Source organism: Bubalus bubalis, chromosome 18 (assembly GCF_019923935.1).
Source record: "Bubalus bubalis isolate 160015118507 breed Murrah chromosome 18, NDDB_SH_1, whole genome shotgun sequence".
NCBI lineage: Eukaryota > Metazoa > Chordata > Mammalia > Artiodactyla > Bovidae > Bubalus > Bubalus bubalis.
Genome location: NC_059174.1, coordinates 50280685 through 50304725, shown reverse-complemented (window position 1 = coordinate 50304725; position 24041 = coordinate 50280685). Strand labels below are relative to the sequence as shown.

General features: G+C 57.7%; 1 protein-coding gene across 4 annotated transcripts in view; it reads left to right on the top strand.

The window, feature by feature from the left end:
- The first annotated feature begins 34 nt into the window (after window positions 1-34).
- The window catches only part of MEGF8 (multiple EGF like domains 8), a 40851-nt gene continuing 16844 nt past the window's right edge, over window positions 35-24041 (top strand). The window contains exons 1-27 of one of the 4 annotated variants that reach the window (XM_044931297.2): window positions 835-931; window positions 6173-6288; window positions 6648-6811; window positions 7048-7254; window positions 8223-8403; window positions 8490-8578; window positions 9283-9698; window positions 10143-10288; window positions 10409-10531; window positions 12463-12617; window positions 12953-13072; window positions 13405-13549; window positions 13646-13809; window positions 15974-16174; window positions 16553-16753; window positions 17160-17396; window positions 18218-18336; window positions 18433-18564; window positions 18656-18769; window positions 19226-19474; window positions 19970-20169; window positions 20408-20618; window positions 20712-20961; window positions 21455-21587; window positions 23050-23297; window positions 23384-23494; window positions 23654-23772. In XM_044931297.2, the coding sequence (XP_044787232.2) occupies window positions 7048-7254; window positions 8223-8403; window positions 8490-8578; window positions 9283-9698; window positions 10143-10288; window positions 10409-10531; window positions 12463-12617; window positions 12953-13072; window positions 13405-13549; window positions 13646-13809; window positions 15974-16174; window positions 16553-16753; window positions 17160-17396; window positions 18218-18336; window positions 18433-18564; window positions 18656-18769; window positions 19226-19474; window positions 19970-20169; window positions 20408-20618; window positions 20712-20961; window positions 21455-21587; window positions 23050-23297; window positions 23384-23494; window positions 23654-23772 (4271 nt within the window). In that variant the 5' untranslated portion in view covers window positions 835-931; window positions 6173-6288; window positions 6648-6811. Of the gene's footprint in view, window positions 932-6016; window positions 6035-6172; window positions 6289-6647; window positions 6812-7047; window positions 7255-8222; window positions 8404-8489; window positions 8579-9282; window positions 9699-10142; window positions 10289-10374; window positions 10532-12462; window positions 12618-12952; window positions 13073-13404; window positions 13550-13645; window positions 13810-15973; window positions 16175-16552; window positions 16754-17159; window positions 17397-18217; window positions 18337-18432; window positions 18565-18655; window positions 18770-19225; window positions 19475-19969; window positions 20170-20407; window positions 20619-20711; window positions 20962-21454; window positions 21588-23049; window positions 23298-23383; window positions 23495-23653; window positions 23773-24041 lie in introns of those variants that run through there. The other 3 variants (XM_025269162.3, XM_044931298.2, XM_044931299.2) reach the window with 3 other exon arrangements.

Below are 24041 nucleotides of genomic sequence, written 5' to 3'. Positions count from 1 at the left end.
GTGGGGTTGGGTGCTCTGCAGTCCTCCCAGGGCCGCTCTGACCTGCGTCTCTGCAACTTCTCGCCTCCTCTTTATTTTTTATCCCACAGCGGCTGCTAGGCCCCCTCCCTCTCGTCCTCCCCGCGTTCTTCCCTTGGCCGCTCTCGCCCGAGCGTCCCCTCGTCTCTCTGATCTGGCTCATCCGGCTCGGACGGGAGTCGCGGGTGGGTGAGCAAGCGAGTTCGTCTATGGGGTCCAGGCCTGAGCCCCAGAAGACTGACTCTGCCCCGGGCACCCGCTCGCGCCCCGCTTCTGGCTGGAGGGTTCTCTCCCGGAGGACCCTCCGGTCCAGGACGTGCCCGCATCCTTGATGTAGGCCCCCGCCGAACTGTACACCCCTTCGCCCACTGGGGACCCGAGTGGTCTATAAGGTCCGTTTCGGCCTGCAGCGGCCCGCGACTGTAACTGCTGGACATCGTTTATGGGGTCAGCTAGCCTATGGGGGCCCATGTCTACAAGAGACTCCCATGGCCCCTAAGGGTCTGCCCCGATCATAACGACCCCCATTACAGGGTTTTCCATGGGTCTGTAGGGCCCACCCCTCCATCTCCAGAGCCCGGCGACAACGGCTGTCTCAGCGGCTCCTGGACCCTGCTGGTCTACAAGGCTATGTCCCATCCATAGAGGTCGCATTTGCAGGGCTTCAAACGGGGTGGAAGGCCCTCTCCGGGGCTTTACGACCCGTCAGTACGGGAGGAGGCGGCGATGGCCCTGGGTCGGGCTCTGGCTGCGGCGCTAGCTGTATCATTGGCCGTGCTTGGGCCACTGTCTCCTGGAGCCCAGGCAGGGGACTGCAAGGGGCAGCGGCAAGTGCTGCGGGAGGCTCCAGGCTTCGTGACAGATGGTGCGGGCAACTACAGCGTCAATGGCAATTGCGAATGGCTCATCGAGGGTGAGTGGGGCCGCGTGGGTCACACACCCGCTGGTGCGCTAATTCATTCATTTGTGCCCTCATGCATCCACTGACCACGAACGGGTCCAGGCCCTTTGCTCTAAAATGCAGCCAACCTGGGCCCTGCCTTGGAAGGCCTTGAAGTCTGGTCGGGGAGTTGCAACCAGCCCCAGATGGACAATTACAAGCCACAGCATCAGTGCGGGCTGTTCAGAGTAATCCTTAGATACTTAGGGACTACTCTGGCGGTCCAGCAATGAAGACTCAGTGCTTCAACTGCAGGGCAGGGGACGTGAGTTCCATCTGTAATGGTGACTAGGATCCTGCATGCCGCTGGATGTGACCAAAAAAGTAAAAATAAATTAAAAAATTTTTTTTAAATCTTCATTTAGAAAGAAGTTGTTGGAAACTCAGGCTTTGAGCCCAGCCACCTGGCTTCAAATTTGCGTTCTGCTTCTTCCTAGCTTTGTGAATTTAGGCAGGTGGCTTCCTTTCTCTAAGATTTGGCTTTCCCTCCCTGCACGTAGTGATAGTAATAGTACTCACCTCGGGCTATTGCAACTAAATGAGAGCAGGTACTTACTGTGCCGGGTACATAGTAAATATCCAATAAATGGTCTTAGGATTATTAGTGTTGTTCTTTTTAAAGTACTTCAACGAAAGCATTTTTTCAGTCATTCATGTACCAGGCATTGTCTTTGCCACTGGGATTCAGCAGAGAGACCCACAAGCCTCAACAATCCGTGATGACTTGGGGCTTGGAATCTAGTGGGGGAGACAAACATGTTAATAGTCCAACCTGGAGTGGTCGGGGATGTGATGGAGGAACCCCACGGACCTGGGGGTGCCCAGAGGAGGTAGCTGATCCTGTGGGGTGAGTGAGAGCAGAGAAGGCTTCCTGGAGGAGATGTCTGAGCTGAGGAGTAAAGACCTATGGGAATCAGCCAGGAGGAGGAGAAAAGCATTCCAGGAAGAGGGAATAGCCTGTGCAAAGGCCCGATCTTTACTGTTCTGGGCTCCCAGTCTAGTGGGGGAAACAAACCCACCCCTAGGGAGTGAGAACCTCAGAGATGGCATCTGACTCAGCCTGGGCTATGCCTGAGACCAGAGGTGTATGTAGGAGAGAGCGGAAGGGCATTCCAGGTAAGGAGAATAGCCCATGCAAAGGCCCGGAAATACGAGTGTATGACGCTTTTGTGTGTGTGAGTCGCTCAGTCGTGTCCTACTCTTTGCGACCCCAGGCTCCTCTGTCCGTGGAATTCTCCAGGCAAGACTACTGCAGTGGGTAGCTGTTCCCTTCTCCAGGGGAATCTTCCCGACCCAGGGATTGAACCCAGGTCTCCTGCATTGCAGGCAGATTATTTAAGAGATCTGTGTGTTAGGACAGAATCCAAGAAGACAGTGAGCCAGAGGCTGGAGGGTTGGGAGGAACCGAAAGGTGTAGGATGTGGTGATTTTGAGCTGTGCCCTGAGGACAATAAGGAGGTGGAGCAGCAATCTAAGGCAGTGGCTAGAGAAGTCCAGGAAGGCCTCCCTTGGCAGCAAATGAGGAGCTGGCCTCCAGGGAGAGGTGGGAGCCCCCCAGAGGAGATCCTGGGCAAAGACCAGAGGTGTGACAGGGCTGGGGTCATGCCAGACCTCCTTTTGCAGGCTTTGGAGCTTGGTCTTTGGGGACACAAGGCATCCATGGAAGGTTTTTGAACAGGGAAAGTCATGATTCAGTTTATGGTTTAGAAGGTCTCTATGAAAAAAAAAAAAAAAAAGAAGAAGGTCTCTATGGCTGTTGTGTGGGCTATGGGTGAAGCGTGTTTCTTGGGGTTGAGTGTGTCTGTCCCCAATGTAGGGGCCATCCTCATCTAGGGGTTGAGAAGAGAATGGGAAATTTGTGTATGCACTGGGGATGTAAATTATTCTCTGGCTTTGAAGAGCTCCAGCCTTCTTGGGGATGGTAAGGCTAGACACAGACATTCATCCTCCAGTGTGCTCAGGGCTGAGACGGAAGGAGGTGCCTGGTTGGGTAGACGGGCCTAGAGGAGTGAAAAGACTCTGCTGGGAGTCACAGAGGGGCAGCCACTGAGCAGGGTTCTGAAACATGCACTGGAGTGTTGTTCAATCGCTAAGTCTGGTCTGACTCTCTGCAACCCCATGGACTGCAGCACGCCAGACTTCCCTGTCCATCATTGTCTCCTGGCGTTTGCTCACACTCATGTCCATTGAGTCCGTGGGTGCCATCCAACCATCTCATCCTCTGTCACCCCTGTCTCCTCCTGCCCTGAAGCTTTCCCAGCATCAGGGTCTTTTTCAGTGAGTCAGCTCTTCGGACTTGGTGGCCAAAGTATTGGAGCTTCCACTTCAGCATCAGTCCTTCCAATGAATATTCAGGGTTAGGAGTATACCGGGTGAAAAAAGCAAACAGCCCCATGAAGACAAAAGAAGGGCTGGTGGGGCTTTGCTTGTGGTCCAGCGGTTAAGTCTTCACTGCAGGGCACATGGGTTCGATCCGTAGTTGGGGAACTAAGATCCCATGTGCCGCCAGCAAAATAAAAGAGAGGACTGGTGAGTCTCAGAGCCATGTCTCAGCTCGTCTGATCTGGCCAAACTGTTGGCTGGGAAGAGCAAAGTGGGCCAGAAACAGGGGCGGAAAGGCCCTAAATATCACAATGAGCAGCTTGACTTTTCTCTGGGGATTGATGGGGGGCCAGAGGGGGATTTTGAGCAGGAGTGAGGTGTCGCTGTCAGGCTGGGTGAGGGGCAAACTGGAGACTTGGTGTGCTTGTCTTGTGGGAAAAGATGAGTTCTGAATTGGGGTAGGAACTAAGTGGGTGGAGAGGCATGGAGAATGCTGAGAAACGTGTGACGTTTCACCCCTGAGACCTGGGGAGAGGTTGGCTAGATGTTGGGGTCAGGAGGAGTGTGGGAGACTTCTGGATCCCTCCTTGAGGCCCTATGCTTCCCAGTGTCTGTCACCTCTAAGAACCAACATGTTCCCCCATCTATTAAAAAGGAAACAAATGATACACTTACTTTTCTTTTTTTTTTAACCATGTTCACGCATCGTTGGGCCCAGTCCTCGTAAGGATTCATAACATCCTTATGAATAAGAGGCATTAAGCCTTTGAAAAGCAGGGGCATTTGGGCTCAGATCTCTGTCCAGCATGGTCTAGGGATTAGGCCTCTGTTGGATGGAAACAGAAGGACTTGGACTCAGGGAGGGACTTCAGGAAGGCAGATGGTGAGCCGGCGGCCCCCGGCAGACACTTGACAAAGATGTATTTGTTGTGATTCTAGGGACAGAGCTTTTATAGTGTGGTTGAGGCTGGTAAGATTCTGGGAGGTCTGGTTGCCCGGCCTGGCTGAATGGTTCTTCTGCATTCTCCAGACCACAGTTCTAGGTCTCTGTGTGATGTTCTTGGGGGCTCTGGTCAGAGCCAACAGGGGAGGTGTCAGCTTCAGTATTCTGTATGGTGTATTTCTTCCTTCCTTCATCCAGTATTTCCTTGCTCAGCACCAGGCCCTGGTGGGCAGAATCGGGGAGGGACCCCCAAGATGAGCAGGCCCAGGCCCCGTCCTGTGGGCCTCCTCGGTTGCAGGGGAGGCAGACATGGACACAGATGGTCCTGGTCCAGAGAAATGGAGGTTGTATTGGAAAGTGAGAACCTAGAGGGACCCCTCACCCAGCCAGGGGGCATCGGGGAAGGCTTCCTGAAGAAGCGGGGGAAGTGTGCTGGCAGGAAGGGAGAACGTGCTCAAGACAAAGAGAGGAGCTTGTGCAAAGGCCCAGCTCCTGATCGAACTGTAAGCCGTGGGGAGATGTGGGGCAGGTTGAGACTCCAAACCCCCAGTTAGGGAGCTAAACTTTTTCCTGGAGATGGTGGGGAATCACCGAGGGCTTCTGAGCAGGGGAGGGTAAGGACCAGAGGTGGAGCCAGGGGGATCCTTCAGGGAGTCATGTCAGGGGAAGACAGGAGGTGAGGAAGGAGGCCAGCGCTGGCATGTTGAAGTCACCATCTGGGATCGTCACACCAGCATTGGTGGGTGAGAATCATCCCCAAGTTACATCAAGGAAATTGAGGCCCCGAGAGCCCCAGGAACTGGTGAAGAGTGGATGGGCGCCTCCAGTGCACGGATGGGTGTAGTGAGGAGCATGGGAAAGGGGGCTAGTCCTCCAGCAGGTCCGAGCAGGGCTGGAACCCAGGTCTCCTAGTTGCCCCAGCCCACAAGACCACCCTGAGCCCCTAGTGAGAGACATGGAGTGAGAGAACCTTCTGGAACCAGACAGATAGCAAGAATGGTGACTTTGCCAGGAGTAGTGGCATTATGAAGTGTGAGGCCCTATCATAAATCAGCACTTAAGGCGCCTTATCCGTTATGGCCTCCTGTGTGGTCACAGTCATCTGAACAGTCCCCTGGGCCGGGCACTCAGGATGCTCCCTCACGGGCAGGCAGTTGATGGCAGCTGGCAGCTCAGCTGGGAATGACAGCTGGGATACCCACACATGGCCCCTCCACGTGATGCTGGCTTTTCATAGCATGATAGCTGGGTTCTGAGAAGGAGTATTCTGCAAGGCCCAGGTAAAAGTGGCAGCTGCCTCTGATCTAGCCTTGAAAGTCCCAGAGCCCCAGGTCTGCTGTTGTGTATTGGCCAAGCTAGTCTCTTCCCAGATACAAGGGGTCAGGAATCAGCCCTTGTCTCTCTCTCTCTTTTAATTTTAAAAAATTTACTTATTTATTGGTTGCACTGGGTGTTCGTTGCTATGCATGGGCTTTCTCTGGTTTCGGCAAGTGGGGGCTTCTCTAGTTATGACGTGTGGGCTTCTCATTGCGGTGACTTGTTGTGTAGCACGGGCTCCAGAGCACAGGCTCAGTTGCTCCGCAGCACATGGAATCTTCCAAGACCAGGGATTGAACTTGTGTCCCCTGCATTGGCAGGTGGATTCTTATCCACTGTACCACTGGCGAAGTCCAGCCTTCATCTCTCGATGGGAGGAGTGAGCAAGAAGTTTGAATCGACCACAGTGATCACATCCCCATTTTACAGATGAAGAAACAGATCTAGAGAGGTCTGGTGACTTTCCCGATGTCACACAACTTAACTAGTGGCTAGTAAGTGGCAGAGCTAAGATTTGAGCCCAGACAGTCTGGCTTCAGAGGCTGTGGCCTTGGCTAGTACAGTACACAGAGAGAAGAGACTCTGGGTCAGGGCAGAGAGCTGTGGTGCACCAACTTTCGGTCTTTGCCCAGGGGGAAGAAATAGGCCTCTTCTCTTAGAGCTTGGAACACAAGACACCCACAAAGGCCCTTTTCCATCTGGGAGTTTGCCTCTCTGCTCGGGCGTGGACCCTGACCTTCAGGCTTAGGTGTGTCCAAGGCTCAAGAATAAATGGGAGCAGTTCTTTGTGACCACTGGAATGGGGTTCCTCTCTGCACTCCAATTTTCCGAATTTCTGAATGATAGCGGGTGTTCGGCCTGATCTTAGGAGCCCTTCCCAGGGCTGATACTGTCCTTTCTTCTTTGAGCTTCTGTCCCTCTTGCTGTTGCAGCCCCATCCTCCCTGGGCTGGGAGCCTGGGAGCCCCTTGAAGGCAAAGCCCAGGCCTGACTCATCTTGGGGCCCCAGCATTGTGAGGAGCAGGGCTTGGTGTTTGTGGGTGGGCTGCGTGGAGGTGGGAAGGGGAGGTCCACGTCTGAGCCCAGCCTCCCTATTCTCACCGCTCAGCCCCGAGCTCCCAGCACCGGATCCTCCTGGACTTCCTTTTCCTGGACACAGAATGCACTTATGACTACCTGTTCGTGTATGACGGTGACTCCCCCCGCGGGCCCCTGCTGGCCAGTCTGAGTGGGAGCACACGGCCTCCGCCCATCGAGGCTTCCTCGGGCAAGGTTGGTGGGGCTGGGCTGCGGGGCCGTGGCTGGAGGAGCCAAGTGAGTGCGTAGGACATGGGGGTAGACACACAGAGGGAAACACGAGGCCGGGGCACTCGACATCCATCGGAAGGATACGGGGACAAAGAAAGGTGGAGAGAGACAAAGACAGGAGATGGGGCGCCGCAGGGTAGGGGGCGCAGGAGCAGACCCTGCTCCATGCCACCCCAGAGCCCCGTACCCCGTGCCTGCAGATGCTGCTGCACCTCTTCAGCGATGCCAACTACAACCTGCTGGGCTTCAACGCCTCCTTCCGCTTCTCCCTGTGCCCGGGCGGCTGCCGCAGCCATGGGCAATGCCGGCCCCCAGGGGTGTGTGTCTGTGAGCCGGGCTGGGGGGGCCCCGACTGCAGCCTGCAGGAGTGCTCAGCCTACTGCGGCAGCCATGGCACCTGCGCCTCGGTGAGCCTGTCCCCCCATATCCCCCTGGACCCCGGCCTGTGGTCACACCTCCCACCCCCACCTCCTGGCTCTGACTCTGCCCCTGCCTGAGACAGCCCCTGCCAGCCTGCCCTCTCCTGTGACGCTGACCGCCACCCCCCCACCCTACCCTGGGACCCTGCTCCGTCCTACAGAACTCCCCTCTCCGTCCACACCCCACTCCCCACCTGCGACTCCATCCCACTCCACCAGGGGGCCCCTCCTCAGCTTGAACCCACTCCCAGCCTCACCTGTAACCCACCTGTCACCTGTGAACCTGGCTTCCTTCCTCTCGCCAGGCCCGACTCCACCCTCCCACCCCTCCACTCTGTCTGGCTTGGGCCCCCAGCTGTGACTTCTGACTCCCCCCACCCCAAGTCTTTATTGAATTTATTACAATATTGCTTGTTTCATGTTTTGGTTTTTTAGCTGCAAGGCACCCCTGCATTGGAAGGTGAAATCTTAACCACTAGGCTGCCAGGGAAATCCCATGATTTCTGACCTTTGACCACTGACCCGGGGCCTAAGCTGTGCATGTCCAGCTCTGGGACTGGATCAGCCTTGAGCCCTCTCTGCCTTGACCTCCCCGGACTTGAGTTCTTCCAGCCCAGGCCGACCCTGACCTCACCGCCGTCTTCTTTTTCTCCAACCCGTCTGTCTGTCTGTCCTCGTTTTTCTTTCCGGGTCTTTTTCCTTTTCCTTTCTCTGCTGGTCTGACTTCTTCTCTCCACTCCTCTGCCTCCCTCTGGTTGTGTCTCTGTGTCCGTCTCTTCCTCTGTCTGCTGCCCTGTCTTGCTCCTGTCTCTCTCCTTGCCTCTCGGTTTTTCCATCTTCCCCTTTCGTGTTCATCTCTTTCCTTCTCACTTTGTGCTCTGCCTGTCTCACTCTGGCTCTTGTCTCTGTTCCCTGCCTGTCTGTCTGTCCCTGCCTGTGTGTTCCCTTCCCCCCAGCCCCTGGGACCGTGCCGCTGTGAGCCTGGTTTCCTGGGACGTGCCTGTGACCTGCACCTGTGGGAGAACCAGGGGGCTGGCTGGTGGCACAACGTGAGTGCCGGGGACCCCGCCTTCTCTGCCCGTATCGGGGCAGCCGGGGCCTTCCTGTCCCCACTGGGGCTGCTGGCTGTTTTCGGAGGTGAGCAGATGGCATGTGATCTGAGTCTGGGATCTGGAGGCCTGGCAGCCTGTAGCCAGGGCCTGACACTGTCCTCCTCTCCACAGGCCAGGACCTCAACCGCGCGCTGGGGGACCTCGTCCTGTACAACTTCTCTGCCAACACCTGGGAGCGCTGGGACCTGAGCCCTGCCCCGGTACGGACCCCACCTCTGCCCCGCCAGGGGCACCTGTCCCCTCTGCCGGAGCCAGCCAGGGTGTCCCAGGTGCTGTTGTTCAGTCACACAGTCGTGTCTGACTCTTTGCGACCCCAGGGACTGCAGCACGCCAGGCTTCCCCGTCCTTCGTTATCTCCCCAAATTGGCTTGAACTTAAACCCACTGAGTCGATGGCACTCCAGAGTGACTCTGTTACCCCGCACACCCCCAGCCCCTGCAGCTTTATGCAGGGTCACCGGCCCCTCCCACTTGTGCTTTTCTCTCTTCTTCCTTTATCTTCCTTTCTGCATGTTACCTCTCTGCGTGTCTCCTGTCTCGCTCGGTTCATCTTTCTGTTTTTTGTCTCTGACTCTGAGTCGTCTGCTCTTTTGGTCTCTGCGTCTCGCTCTCTGGGTTGTATCTCTGACTCTCTCTCTTGGTCTCTGTCATTCCTCCCTGACTGCTCCTCTTCCTGTGTTTCTCTGCCACACTCTCTTTGTGTTCGCACGTGTCTGTCTCTCGGGGTCTCTCTTCTTTTCTCTCTTGGCACGTGTCCGTCTCTCTCTCTTCCTCTATAGCATCTTCTGTCTTGTCTCTCCGTCCTGCTGTGTCTCGGCATCTCTGTCTGTCTGGCTGTCCTTGTCATTCTGGGTGGCACCACCTGTTTCCCTCTCCATCTCTGCATCCTGGTCTCTTCCTCACAGGCTGCCCGTCACTCCCACGTGGCTGTGGCTTGGGCTGGCTCCCTGGTGCTGATGGGCGGTGAGCTGGCTGATGGCACCCTCACCAGCGACATCTGGGCCTTTAGCCCGATGGGTGGCGGCCGCTGGGAGCTTCTGGCACCACCTGCCTCCAGTCCCTCGGGGCCGCCCGGCCTGGCAGGTCATGCAGCAGCCCTCGTGGACAACACGTGGCTCTATGTGTCTGGTGGCCGCACCCAGCACGACCTCTTCTCCTCCGGCCTCTTCCGTTTCCGCCTCGACGGCACCAGTGGGGGCTATTGGGAGCAGGTGATGCCAGCAGGTGGGCGGCCCCCTGCCGCCACCGGCCATTCCATGGTGTTCCATGCCCCCTCCCGTGCCCTGCTGGTTCACGGTGGACACCGGCCCTCCACTGCCCGGTGAGTGACCTGCCCTCCACCCCCGCCTTGCAGAGCTGAACCTGGGCCAACACCCCAGGCCTTTAGGCTCTAGTGGTCTTCGCCCACTGATAGACTCCTGAGGTCACTCAGCCACCCCTTCCTTTCTTCCTTCACTCATTCATTTGCTCAGCCACTCACCCATTCTCTACTCTGTCATCCAATCTCTTGGTCACATGCTTCCCCACGCACGCCCACTTGCCGATCCATCCGCCTCACCTCTGCTTGGTGTCCAGCCCTGGCTAGATTATGCAGGGAACCCAGAGATCTGTCGGACTTGGGTCCTGCCTGTGAGTTGCTGCTAGTTCCAAGAGGATAAATATCCAGTAAAGCCAGTCTCAACCCTGGGGGATCATGACTCCTAAGAGCCCAGAGGAGGGAGAGGTCCTTCCTGCCCTGAGCCCCTCTCCCACCCGTCCCCGACAGATTCTCTGTGCGGGTGAACTCCACCGAGCTCTTCCATGTGGATCGGCGCGTGTGGACCACCCTGAAGGGCCGGGAGGGACTTCATGGCCCACGGGAGCGAGCCTTCCACACGGCCAGCGTCCTGGGCAACTACATGCTGGTCTATGGTGAGGAGGCTCCCCGTCCCCGCCCGCCTGCCAAGGGCCTGCGTCTGAGCTGAGACCCCCTGCATGGATGCCCTCACCTCCCCTAGGCTGGCCAGCTGTGCCCCTCTCCTCCTTCCCCAGGGGGCAACGTGCACACCCACTACCAGGAGGAAAAGTGCTATGAAGACGGCATCTTCTTCTACCACCTGGGCTGCCATCAGTGGGTGTCAGGGGCCGAGCTTGCCCCTCCAGGAACTCCAGAGGGTGAGTGGCCCCTCTGTTTCTGTCAGGGGCTCCTGAAGGTCACTCATGCCCCCACAGTGATGTGGGACTTTGGGCAGAAACCGCCAGGTCCTGTTTGGAGCTGGCCTCAGGAGGCATGGCTGCACTGGAGGCAGGACCAGGGCGTTGTTGCTGTGGAGATGGGAGACATATTCAGTAGCATCAGATCTGGGCTGCAATTGAGGTTTTGCCAGTTTTCAGCCGTCCCAGGGAACTGCCTCCAAAGAAGCGCCTTTCTCAAGATCAGACAGTGGGAAAATGCTGAAGCGGAATGGCCATTCCTCAACAACTTTTTGTATAAAAGCCATCATTTAATCTCTTGTACCTCAGCTTCCCCCTCTGTAAACTGTAATAACACTTAAACCTCTGGGACGTGGTGAGAATAAATTGATAAAGTGAAGAACAGGTGAGCACCGTCCAGGAAGGGCCCAACACACTGTCCTAAGAGTGCAGGGCCAGAGGGCTCACCTGGAGGGCGCATGGAGAAGCCTTGTAAGCTCAGGAGATCAGGGGCAGCTTTGCAAATGGGAAGAAAGTCACAGGCCCTCTCCTCGGAAAGACACTTGTGTGCACAAGCCAGGCATATCCTTTCAGCGGGCTCTGGACTTCCCAGAGGCCCATCTGTTCTCCCCACCCTATTGAATAGAAGGGTGGGGACAAAGGACAAGCATAAGAGAAGGGACAGTAACATTTAAGGCGTGGGCAGGAGGAAGGGTCCCTAAGGAACTGTTTGACCATCAGAGATGAAGCCTTGGCCTAGCATTGGAGGCCTCCGATCCCAGCCCTGCTTTAGGCTCGCTCACTGGATAGCCCAGAGTGTGAGGCTTCTGGAGGCCTCTTCTTTCTTTGTAGATTTTGATCCCTGGGCCAGGTCCCCTGAACTTACAGAGCAAATAGGTAAGAGAGTGAGGGAGTCACCAATCCCTGACCTCTTACCCTTCAGTCAGGACTCTTGGTTGTAAGCGACAGAAAGCCCACTGCTTAAGCAAAAAGAAGAGTGTCTTGACTCCCTTGAGTGAAAACCGGCTGCAGGCTGGCCTGGATCCAGGTGCGCGTGTGATGGCCTCAGCCATGTCTCTCCAGTTCTCAGCCCGGTTTCCTTCAGGCTCTGGCAGGTTTGCTCTTGTAGATGGTCACCAGCCGTGCTGTGATTATATTCGCCCCCCTTAAAATGCCGGGAGAGAGGGGACAGACGTTTACCAATGGCTGAGTCATATTGGTTTATGGCAGAAACCAACACAATATTGTAAAGCAATTATCCTTTAATTAAAAATAAAATAAAGTTTTAAAAAATGCCTGGGAAAAAGACAGTGTCTTTTCCCCAAGAATAGTAGGAATTACGTTACCTCCCTGAACTAGTCACTGACTCTGATCAGCCTGAGCTCAAGCCCCACTGCTGCCAGAGTCCAGGCCAGCTCGACTTGAGCCTTGGGGAGTGTGAGTGGGAGGGTTGGTTTCCCAGAGGAAATGCAGAGGCTGTCCCTGGAGGGAGGCGGGTGTCGGGACAGATGTGAGCCACGGAGCCCACCTCAGCTCCCCGAGGGCAAGGTTCCGTTTACAGAGGAGGAAACCAGGACTCAGAAAAATCTAGTCTCTTGCCCAAGGTCACACAACTAGTCAGCAGTTGATCTGTGATTTGAAAGCAAGGAATTGGTAGACCCAGGATTTGAACCCAAGTCCTGATCCCAGAGAGATGCTCTGTCTGAAAGATGACTCGGGCAGCGGTGTGGGAGCTCCAGGAGGTGAGAGAACTTGGGCCAGAGCAGGGCCAGGCAGGCTGGGAGTGTCGCATTGGACAAGTGGAGTCGAAGCGTGGGGGGGTCAAGGGTGGTCCTCTAGGTGGGTAACCATGAAGGTGAGAGGGGGAGTTGGGGGGGTGGTCTCATGTCCTTGAGGGGTCTGTATTCTCCTAGGCCGAGCAGCGCCTCCTAGTGGCCGGTACTCACACGTGGCGGCTGTGCTTGGCGGCAGTGTCCTGTTGGTGGCCGGGGGGTACAGTGGCCGGCCTCGTGGGGACTTGATGGCCTACAAAGTGCCCCCCTTTGTATTCCAGGCGCCTGCTCCAGACGTGAGCACTGGGGTGACCGGGAGAGGGTGGCTGGGGAGGAGGTGGCCTGGTTCCCATGGTTAAGGGAAGTTGTGGGCAGAGGGTCCCTGGGAGAAAGGGAAGAGATCCGGAGGGCTGTGATAGGAGGGAGGTCAGACCCCAGGTCCAGGGGAAGAGGAATGGTGATCCCTGGGGCTGAGGGCAGAGGAGCAGTGGTCCCTGGGGCTGCGGAGAAGTGGACGGGGGTCCTCAGTGATCTGAGCAGTTGGGGTCCCCTGGGGCCATCAGGGTGAGTGAGGGTGTGGGAGCAGGCGCCAGGTCTGAGCATCCTCTCCTCCCTGCCCACCTCTCTGCAGTACCACTTGGACTATTGCTCCATGTACACGGACCACAGCGTCTGCTCCCGAGACCCCGAATGCAGTTGGTGTCAGGGGGCCTGTCAAGCCGCCCCGCCTCCTGGGACTCCCTTGGGGGCTGTGAGTGACTGTCCTCATCCTCTGTCCCCTAGCACAAGACCTGGTCCTCAGTGTCGTCTTCTGCCTAAACCAAGTCGAGACGGACTTTGCTGCACTTGGGAGACTCATTTTCACTCTTGAGATGGGCATTCCTGACCCTTCACCCTCTTCCCCATCCTTTTGTACTTCTGATCTATCCCTAGATCCCCCACCCCGTCCTCTTGATCTTTTTGGTTCCAACTCGGCTCTCAGTCCCTTTCTTCAGTTTCCTGACCTTTCTGCCCCAAGACTCCTGAATCCCAGGTCCCTTAAGCTCCCGTGGGTGGTGACTGCCATGTGTCCCTTCTCTGCAGTGTCCGGCTGCCAGCTGCCTGGGCCTGAGCCGTCTCCTGGGTGACTGCCAGGCCTGCCTGGCGTTCAGCAGCAGTGCGGCTCCCCCCCAGGGGCCCGGCGCCCTGGGCTGGTGCGTGCACAATGAGAGCTGCCTCCCTCGGCCTGGTGAGTGTCCAGTAGCAGCGTTGGCGGGGTGGGTGGTGGGGGGCGGCCCAGCCACCGCACACCGACTTCCCTCTCCTGACCCTCCTGTCCCTACAGAGCAGGCCCGCTGCCGCGGGGAGCAGATCTCCGGCACCGTGGGCTGGTGGGGGCCCGCTCCTGTCTTTGTGACCTCCCTGGAGGCCTGTGTCACCCAGAGCTTCCTGCCTGGCCTGCACCTGCTCACCTTCCAGCAGCCACCCAACGCCTCCCAGCCTGACAAGGTGGGGAAGCCAGGGTGAGGAGCCCAGCATGGAGTGTCGAAGGGCCTGGTCTTAAGATTTCTCCTTTTTTCAAATGGATCTTTTTAAAAAAAACTTTTAAAATTTGTTTATTTATCTTTGGCTTTGGCTGTGCTGGGTCTTCATCGCTGCGTAGGCGTTTCTCTAGTTGCAGAGGGCAGAGGCTGCTCTCTAGATTCGGTGCACAGGCTTTTGTCACTGTGGTGGCTTCTCTTGTGGGGAGGACGGGCTCCTGGGCGTGTGGGCTTCGGTAGTTGCAGCATGCAGGCTCAGCAGTTGTAGCTCTCAGGGTCTAGAGCACAGGCTCAATAGTTGTGGCACAGGGGCTTATTTGCTCCATGGCATGTGGGATCTTCCCGGACCAGGGATTGAACTTGTGTCTCCTGCATTGGCAAGGTGGATTCTTTACCACTGAGCCACCAGGGAAGCCCTCACATGGACCTTTATCACTCTTGTGTTTACCCCTTAAGTCTTCACATTCAAGGATCTGATTTTCCTTATTGACTTAAAATTTTTTTTTTCTGAAAAACTGTGGTGAGATAACACACAACATAAAATTTACCCTGGTGATATTTAGCGCGTTCACGATACAGAGCAACAGTCACCACACTCTAGTTCGAAAATATTTTTATCACCCCAAGGGGAAGCCCCAGATCCATTAAGGCGCCACTCTCCGCTCCTCCCTCCCTTTGGCCTCTGGCAACCACTGACCAAATCCACTGTATCTGGATTTGTTAACCCTGAATAGGTCGTACGATGGAATCATGTAATACATGGCCTTTTGTGTGTGGCTTCATCCACTCAGCAAACGTTTTCGAGGCGCATCCGTGTAGTGGCACGTGTCAGAGCTTCATTCCTTTGCTAAAAAATCATTTGTTTGTTGTGCTGGGTCTTCGTTGCTATGGTGGGCTCTCTGCAGTTGCAGTGAGGGGGACAGTCTTTGTTGCATTGCACGGGGGTCTCATTGCAGTGGCTTCTCTTGTTGCAGAGCACAGACTCGTGCACGGGGCTCAGTAGCGTGGCACATTTGGATTTCTAATCTATCCTTCCACAGTTTACCTATTCAAATATGAGTAAATTGATATTTAATTATTTTTGTTTCTTGCGGAAAAAGTAACATGCCGTCTACACTGTACTGCCGCTTTCCTTTTTTTCTTGGTGTATCCTGGCAAGCTTCCCATAGCAGAACTTGGGAAACACTCTCTCTCTTTTTTTAACAGCTTCATAATATTCCATTTGCATTTGAATGCCGTAGTGTTCTAGTTTATTTAAACAGTCTCCCATGGGCTTTTCCAGGTGGCCTAGTGATAAAGAATCTGCCTGCCAGTGCAGGAGACATAAGAGATACTGGTTTGATCCCTGGATTGGGAAGATCCCCTGGAGGAGGGCATGGCAACCCACTCCAGTATTCTTGCCTAGAGAATCCCATGGACAGAGGAGCCTGTTGGGCTATGGTTCATAGGGTTGTAAAGAGTCAGGCACAACTGAAGCAACTTAGCATGCACGAACCCATGATGAATACTTGGGTTGTTCCCCCTTTCACAATTATAAAAACACATACTAGCAGTAAATCATGTAATACGTCCGTTGCTCTCAATGTTGGATCTGGACTCCTTTTTTTTATCTTTTTAACTTATAACTTACATACTGGTTCATTTTACAACAAAGAGCAGGATACATAGGGTGAGGTCCTGAAGGGATCTCATCTTCTGTCCCCACAGAGTTGGGGTGAGACATCTTCCTGGAACATGAATGTGTTCACTAACCTGTAACCTGGAAGTTTTCCAAACCCCCTAGTTAAGGGAGCTGGACTCTTAAGGGCTTAAGTGGAAAGATAGGATGTTGAGGAAGAAGCTGCTGAGAGGTCCAGGGCCCTGGAGTTTAATGAGAGGTGGAGATGAGCAGGGCCTGGGACCCTGCTGTCTGCTATCCGAGTTGGAGCCCAGCTCCCTTCCTAGAGTGATGATGGGTGAGCTGTCTGTCACCCCTGCACCCCTAATCCTGGCCTCAGACTCCCATTTAGTAAAACAGAGGAGGAGATTAGGTTGCTTGGTCTCTTCGGTTCGGCTGTGGCTGGAGAGGCCTGAGACGCACGGGGCCGGGCAGAGAGGTCCTCAAGCTCGCCTCCCCTGCTTGGCCGGCACAGGTCTTGATCGTCCGCAGCACGACCATCACCCTGACGCCGAGCTCAGAGACCGACGTGTCCCTGGTCTACCGTGGCTTCATCCACCCGCTGCTGCCGGGAGGCCCTGGGGGGTCTGGGGCTGAGGATGTGGCCGTGTGGGCCCGGGCCCAGCGCCTGCATGTGCTGGCCCGGATGGCCCGGGGCCCGGACACAGAAAACATGGTAAGAATGCCTGGGACACTCAGCAGGCTATTTGCGATAAATACAGGGGGCATAGGTGTGTGGCGGGGAGTCGCACTGGGGAGAATCTGGAGGCCTGGGATATATCCTTAGTGGAGGGGGGGCCTGGGGGGTCTTCATTTGAACAGAATTGGAGGGGAATTTTGAAAAAAGTGGAAGCTCTCAGTTACCAGGTCAGACTCCCCTGAGGAGAAGGTGGGTCACTGGGAGGTTTGGGGGTGCTGGGAGGTTCTTAGGGTCTAAGGAATTCAGGCCCTCCTCTTCCCTGGAGGGGGTGGGTGCTTGGTGGGTTTGGGGCTCTTGGGGATTTCAGGAGCCAGAGTGTGGGTGGCATGTTCAGGGGCCTCATCTGTCCCCCAGGAGGAGGTGGGGCGCTGGGTGGCACAGCAGGAGAAGGAGACGAGGCGGCTGCAGCGCCCAGGGTCAGCTCGCCTCTTCCCACTGCCCGGCCGGGGCCACAAGTATGCAGTAGAGATCCGGGGCCAGCTCAATGGCTCAGCAGGCCCCGGGCACAGTGAGCTCACCCTGCTGTGGGACCGGACTGGCGTGCCAGGTGGCAGCGTAAGTACCCAGACGCCCTGGACTTGCTGAACCCAGGGCCATGAATTAACTCCCTTGACCCTCACCTCTTACTTGTTGACTCCTGAACTCTGGGCCTTACCTTGAACCTCCCAGACCCCAGCATCTGACCGCCAGAGTCTGACCCCTCCCCACATCTCCGAGGCCTCCCACCCTGACCTCGCTGACCCTGACTTCTGCCCTCCCTACTTTGACCTCTGATCTCTAGATTCTCTCAAACCCCGATCCCCTTTAGTCTCCCAGTGTCCTAGATCCTGACTTTTTGCATGCCCAAATTCTCAGCCTTGTCTCCAAACCCTTAAGTCTTTGGCTCCAAACACTGATCCCTGTCCCAAACCTTGACCTGGAGCATGGAGCCCTCACCCTCCTCTGACACCCTCACCCCTAGGAGATCTCCTTCTTCTTCCTGGAGCCCTACCGCTCGTCGGCCTGCGCCTCCTACTCCTCCTGCCTGGGCTGCCTGGCAGACCAGGGCTGCGGCTGGTGCCTGGCCAGCGCCACCTGCCACCTGCGCCAGAGCGGCGCCCACTGTGGGGACACTGGGGCCGGCGGGTCCCTGCTCGTGCTGGTACCTGCCCTCTGCCCGCTCTGCGAGGAGCATCGCGACTGCCATGCCTGCACCCAGGTGTGCACCAGGCTGCAGCGGGGAGGTCTTGGAGCGGAGTTGGCCAGAGCAGGCGACTCAGCCCTGGGGGGAGGGTCCCCAGGACTGGCTGAGGGACCCTGGGTAGTGGTGAGGGCAGACAGCTGGGGCGCTTGTTGTTAGCAGGTGAGAGTCAGGTGGGAGAGGGGCTGGAGAGCGGGCTTGACATAGGCATGACTCTGCACGTGGCAGGGACCGGAGAACGGAGCTGGACATCTCTGCACCAGAGGGGCGTTATCCGCTTGGACAGCAGAGCCCGAGAGCAGGTCTTCAGGCCTGCTGGCTCCAGAAGTTCAAGCCACGTAGTCAGCCATTCACCTCCTTCCGTTCTACGTCCTCATTTTCCCTGGAAGTTCATTCCTTGGGAGGGTCAAGGGAGCCTCAAGGGCTCCAGACTTTCATCTCCCACCCCCACCCCGGGCACTCGAGTCCCAAGGGGAAGGAGAACACCTTCCTGTGCCTACCACACTGCCATCCCTCAGCTCAACAGAGATTGCCAAAGAGCCTTTCCTGTGCTTTTGTTGGGGCTGGTGCCAGCTCCTGGACCAGTGAGGCTGGGGGGAGGGAGGGTGACCTCCTGCCCATCTCTGGATCCTGGGGATTGGGTCAGCCCCACCTGGACCACACAAAGTGGCGCTACTGCCCCCAAAGCGAGCAGTGTGGGTCAGGCAGAACCCGTGGATCTCCCTGGCTACAGGAGGGAGGCGGGCTTGGACCAGGGATCTGTGAGCCGGTGCTGGGGGCCTGGCGCCAGGAGGCCCAGGGGAAGCTTCAGCTGGGCTCTTCCTCTTCCGTCCTCCCAGGACCCCTTCTGTGAGTGGCATCAGAGCACCAGCCGCAAGGGGGACGCGGCGTGCAGTCGGCGCGGCCGGGGTCGGGGCGCCCTGAAGAGTCCGGAAGAGTGCCCCCCACTCTGCAGCCAGTGAGCGCCACTGGACCCAGGGAGAGGGCGTGTGAGGGTGTGGGGGGGGCCGGGCCGCGCCCTGACCCAGTGCCCCCGTGCCCTGCCTGCCCCCAGGCGCCTGACCTGTGACGACTGCCTGGCCAACTCGAGCCAGTGCGCCTGGTGCCAGTCCACCCGCACCTGCTTCCTGTTCGCCGCCTACCTGGCCCGGTACCCGCACGGGGGCTGCCGAGGCTGGGACGACAGGTGCGGGCCGGCGGCAGAGGCGGGGAAGGGGAGGGTGGAGGTGGGGCGGGGCGGGGGTGGCTCGGGAGGCCTCACACCCGCCTCCCCGCAGCGTGCACTCGGAGCCTCGGTGCCGGAGCTGTGACCGCTTCCCGAGCTGTCACGAGTGTCTGCAGAGCCACGAGTGTGGCTGGTGTGGAAACGAGGACAACCCCACGCTGGGCCGGTGAGGGGGCGGGGCCGGGGGCGGGGCCGCGGGGGCTCGCTGCCCACCCTGATTCTCACGCCCTCTTTGTTTCTCTGCCCCTTGGCCTTTTTCTCTGTTCTTCTCCCCCTTCTCTCTCTCTCTCTTCTCCCTCCCAACTCTTTCCCTGTTTCTGTGACTTGTTTTCTCTCATCTTCCCTTCTGTTTTCTTTCTTCTGATCTTTGTGTTTCCCCTCTGTCTCCCTTTGTCTATATCCACGCCCCGCCCCCCCACCCCCACCCCCGTCCTTTAAAATCGTTTTTGCCTGGCTTCCCTGGGGTTTTCTCTGCCTCTCTTCCATTTCTCCTTCTGTCTGTCTCCATATTCATCTTTGTGTCTCTTTGGTTTATCTCCTCTCTCCCTGTCCCTGTCTCTCTGTCTCTCTCCTTACCGTGCCCCTCCACCCCAACCGCCTTCTTCAACCCCCTTCCCCGCAGTTGCCTCCAGGGGGACTTCTCGGGGCCTCTGAGTGGGGGGAACTGCTCCCTGTGGGTCGGGGAGGGCCTGGGTCTGTCTGTGGCCCTCCCTGCCCGCTGGGCGTATGCCCGCTGTCCGGATGTAGACGAGTGCCGCCTGGGCCTGGCGCGGTGCCACCTGCGGGCGACCTGCCTGAACACACCCCTCAGCTACGAGTGTCACTGCCAGAGGGGCTACCAGGGCGATGGCGTCACTTACTGCAACCGCACGTGAGTGGGGCCTGGGTTTCCATGGAGACGTCGGCCCAGGGCGGGTCCGGGCGGAGACGCTGGGAGGAACTGATCCTGGTGTTAGGCTGCCTTCCCCGGAGCCAGCCTCCCCAGTGAGCCTTGCGTTTTTACCTGGCAGAACAGGCCCTCATTAGAGCGGCAGGGTCCTCAGTGTTACACAGTTACTGTGGAGACAGGTCACCCTTGGACTGGAGGCCACGGTTGCCATAGAGATGGAGGAGGACCAAGTTGAAAGGGGTTTTCACAGAGAACAGATCACCAGTGGTGATATTTGGTTTCTGTAGAGACAGGAGTTACTACACGTGATGGGGTTACCTTGGAGACAGGGCCACCCACGGAGTCCAGGATCCTGGAACAGGCAGTAGCTTCTGATGGTGTTGCTATGGAGATACTGGGGTGGAGCCGGGAGGGGGTGGATGCCTTGGGGGCTCCAGGCCTGCCCATCCTTCCCCCACCCCCGCCACGCCCTCTCAGGTGCCTGGAGGACTGTGGCCACGGTGTGTGCAGCGGCCCCCCAGACTTCACCTGCGTGTGTGACCTGGGCTGGACATCGGACCTGCCCCCTCCCACACCGGCCCCCGGCCCCCCCGCCCCCCGCTGTTCACGGGACTGTGGCTGCAACTTCCACAGCCACTGCCACAAGCGGGGGCCTGGCTTCTGCGATGAGTGCCAGGGTGAGCAGCCAGCCCGCTGGCCTCGGGCACCTCCCCGGGGCTCCTGAGTCCCCACCCCCAGCTCCAGGTCCCTCGGTCCCACTGCCTGTTCAGCGCCCGCCCTCCCTCCTGGGATCTGCACTTCCTCCTCAGTCTGGGTCCCAGTTGCCCTGCTTTGAGCTAGGTGGGGTCAGACAGGGTCGGGCTCCTTCCTGCCTTGGCCCCTGACCCTGCCTCCTGCCCGCGGGGACCTCCACAGACTGGACGTGGGGGGAGCAGTGTGAGCGGTGCCGGCCCGGAAGCTTCGGGAACGCCACGGGCTCCGGAGGCTGCCGGCCCTGCCAGTGCAACGGGCATGGGGACCCTCGCCGAGGCCACTGCGACAACCTCAGCGGGCTCTGCTTCTGCCAGGACCACACTGAGGGTGCCCACTGCCAGCTCTGCTCCTCTGGCTACTACGGGGACCCTCGGTGAGCCAGGGGCCAGCCAGGCCGGGGTGCGGGGCAGGGACCTGGCGGCCAGGACAGGACTGATCTGACGCTGCCTCTCCTCTCTCCCCCCAGGGCAGGTGGCTCCTGCTTCCGGGAGTGTGGGGGTCGTGCCCTCCTCACCAACGTGTCCTCAGTGGCACTGGGCTCACGCCGGTTTGGGGGGCTCCTGCCTGCAGGTGGCGGGGCAGCAAGAGCGGGGCCTGGCCTGTCCTACTGTGTGTGGGTTGTCTCGGCCACTGAGGTGCTGCAGCCCTGTGCCCCAGGGACCCTCTGTCCCCCGCTTACCCTCACCTTCTCCCCCGACAGCAGCACCCCGTGCACGGTGAGCACCAAGGGCGCTCATGACGGGCCCACGTTCCCCCACCCAGGGGGAGCCTTCAGACAGACCCTGGCCCCCACGTCCCTCCCAACTCTATTCCTCAGGCCCCTACCCCTCTGTTCCTCAGCCCACAGACCCTCCCACTTCCCAGGCTGCCTCCTGTTTCCTGGACCCCAGTTTCCCATTCCCCAGTCCAGGCATGGTAAACGTTTGTACCTTGAGTGCCAACTCTGATTGATTGATAGTGGCTGCCAGGATCTGTGTATTGAGAGACTCCATGCACAAGTGCCTGATTGATTAACCATGTCTGCTGTCAACACAGGCATGGGAACGGTGGCCTCCATGCCACAGCGTGACAGTCAAATTAGGTGGTTCAAGCAGCTTTTGCCCCCGTCTCAGATTGCTCTCTCTTTTTGAGCTCCTCTCCTCCCAGACCCCAAGCATCGCTTTGTCTCTTCCTCATCATCCCCTGATCCTTGACTCCTCACCCCTCCAGCTGAGCTACGTCCTGGCCTTTGATGGATTCCCACGCTTCCTAGACACTGGTGTCGTCCAGTCGGACCGTAGCCTCATCGCTGCGTTTTGCGGCCAGCGGCGGGACCGGCCCCTCACTGTGCAGGCCCTGTCTGGTATGGGCACTGGGGGAATGGGACCGCTGTCCTGGACTGTCCTTTGTCCCTGTACCTTGCTGCCTGAGGTGGGCTCAAGACCCAGCCTGACTGTCCCAGCAACTGATTTGCTGGGTGATGCAATTCCTTGCCACCTCTGGGTCTCAGTTTCTTCAGCTGAAGATTGTACTGCCTGGGTTGTGTTTCTGGAAAGAAGGTCCAAGTGGGGGACACAGAATGTAGCTGGTGTGGCCCCTGAGCATCTCCTCAGCCTAGTGGTTCTCAACCAGGAGTGACTTTGCCCCTTGGGGTATTTGACTATGTCTGGCAATGTTCTGATTGTCACCATTGGAGGTACTACTGGTATCCCATGGTTAGGGGTATCCCATGGGTGGGGGCCAGAGATGCTACTCTGCAGTGAAAGGGCCCGCATTTGAAGTGCTTCTCTTCATATTGTAAAACCAAGTGGCTGCAAGGCTGTGAGAGGGCAGAGTTGGAGTCGTTTTGCTGGCGATGGCATGCACGCCCAGACCCTGCACAGCGAGCTTCTAGAGCTGAGGGGTCCTCTGTGTCATTTCACCCAGCAAACGTTTACTGAGCACCCAGCTGTCAAGCTGGGCCTGCCTGGGCTCCATGCTGGGTGTGTTGAAGGGAATCAGGGACACAGGCACTGCCTTCATGGACTCACAGCAGAAGGGGATGTGACAAACAGCAGTGAACAAATTATAGTCAGAATAGTGACACTTTTTTGAGAAGGAACGAGAGGAAATGGAAAGGACTGGGGACCTGGCCTGTCTGGGGAGGTGAGGAAGGATTCTTTGCAGAAGTGAAATTTTACTTGAGGCCTGAAGGGGGCGGTGTGGGCAAGGACGACTACTGAGGGAGGCATAGCAGATGCCCACCCAGGCTCTGAGACTCGGTGGTAAAGAATCGGCCTGCCAACGCAGGAGACGCAGGTTCGATCCCTGGGTCAGGAAGATCCCCTGGAGAAGGAAACGGCAACCCACTCCCTTATTCTTGCCTGGGAAATCCAGTGGACAGAGGAACCCTGCAGGCTACAGTCCAGGGAGTTGCAAAGAGTCGGACACAACTTAGCGACTAAACAACGACAAACAACTCCCTGTTCTGAGAATAGGAAGCTGGTCAGTGGTGCTGGAGTGCAAAGAGCTGGGAGGGTGAGAGGTGATGCGGTCAGAGAGCCCACAGGCCTACCGACTCTGTATTTTTAAAAAATATTTATTTGGCTGCACTGGGTCTTAGTTGTAGCACGAGCTTAGTTGCAACATGTGAGCTCTTAATTGGCAGCATGCAGTTAGTTGTGGCATGTGGGATCTAGTTCCCTGATCAGGGATCGAACCCATCCCCCCTGCATGGGGAGCGTGGAGTCTCAACCACTGGACCACCAGGGACACCCAACCCCTGTCTCTTTAGATATCACTTTGTTGCGGCCTTGTGATGAGCCTTGGACTCTCTCCTCCAACAGGGCTGCTGGTACTGCACTGGGAGGCCAATGGCTCCTCATCCTGGGGCTTCAACGCCTCCGTGGGCTCTGCCCGCTGTGGGTCAGGGGGCCCCGGGAGCTGCCCTGTCCCCCAGGAGTGTGTGCCCCAGGATGGGGTCCCAGGTGCTGGACTCTGCCGGTGTCCCCAGGGCTGGGCTGGCCCGCACTGCCGCATGGCTGTGTGTCCTGAGAACTGTAATGCCCACAACGGGGCGGGGACGTGTAATCAGGTACGGGTAGAAGAGGGCAAGCCAGGTGGGACGGGGGTGGAGGTGCTAATCAGGGCAACCCCCCAGCTGCTTCTGCTGTCCCCCAGAGCCTGGGCGTGTGCGTCTGTGCTGAGGGCTTTGGGGGTCCTGACTGTGCCATGAAGCTGGATGGTGGGCAGCTGGTCTGGGAGACCCTCATGGACAGCCGCCTCTCAGCCGTGAGTTATGGATGCCACTCCCCAGGGAGGTGCCGTGCAGCGCGCCTCCTGGATCATTCTCCCCGCTCCACTCCCCAGACTACCCCCAGAGACCCTGTACCCAGCCTGCCACTTGGTAATGACCTTGCCTGAGCCCTCCTGTCTGCGCCCCACCCCCAGGACACTGCCAGCCGCTTCCTGCACCGCCTGGGGCACACGATGGTGGAGGGACCTGATGCCACCTTGTGGATGTTTGGGGGCCTGGGCCTGCCCCAGGGGCTGCTGGGAAACCTGTATAGGTGAGGACAGCCCTGGGGAGGTGGGATGCTTGAATGACAAAAGGTCACCTCAGGGGAGGCTGAGACCCCTGTCCCATAAGAGTCCTCTGTGGGGGGTGCAGAAAAGTCTCCACAGGTGTACCCACAGCACCCCAAAGGATGCTGGGATGCTTGCACAGGAGGCTTACCTCAGGGGCTGGGGTGCTTACTGGGGTGGTGGTACCCCAGAGGATGGCACAGTGATTGTCATAAGAGGGTCACCTTAGGGGTGTTGGGGTACCTGCCAAGTG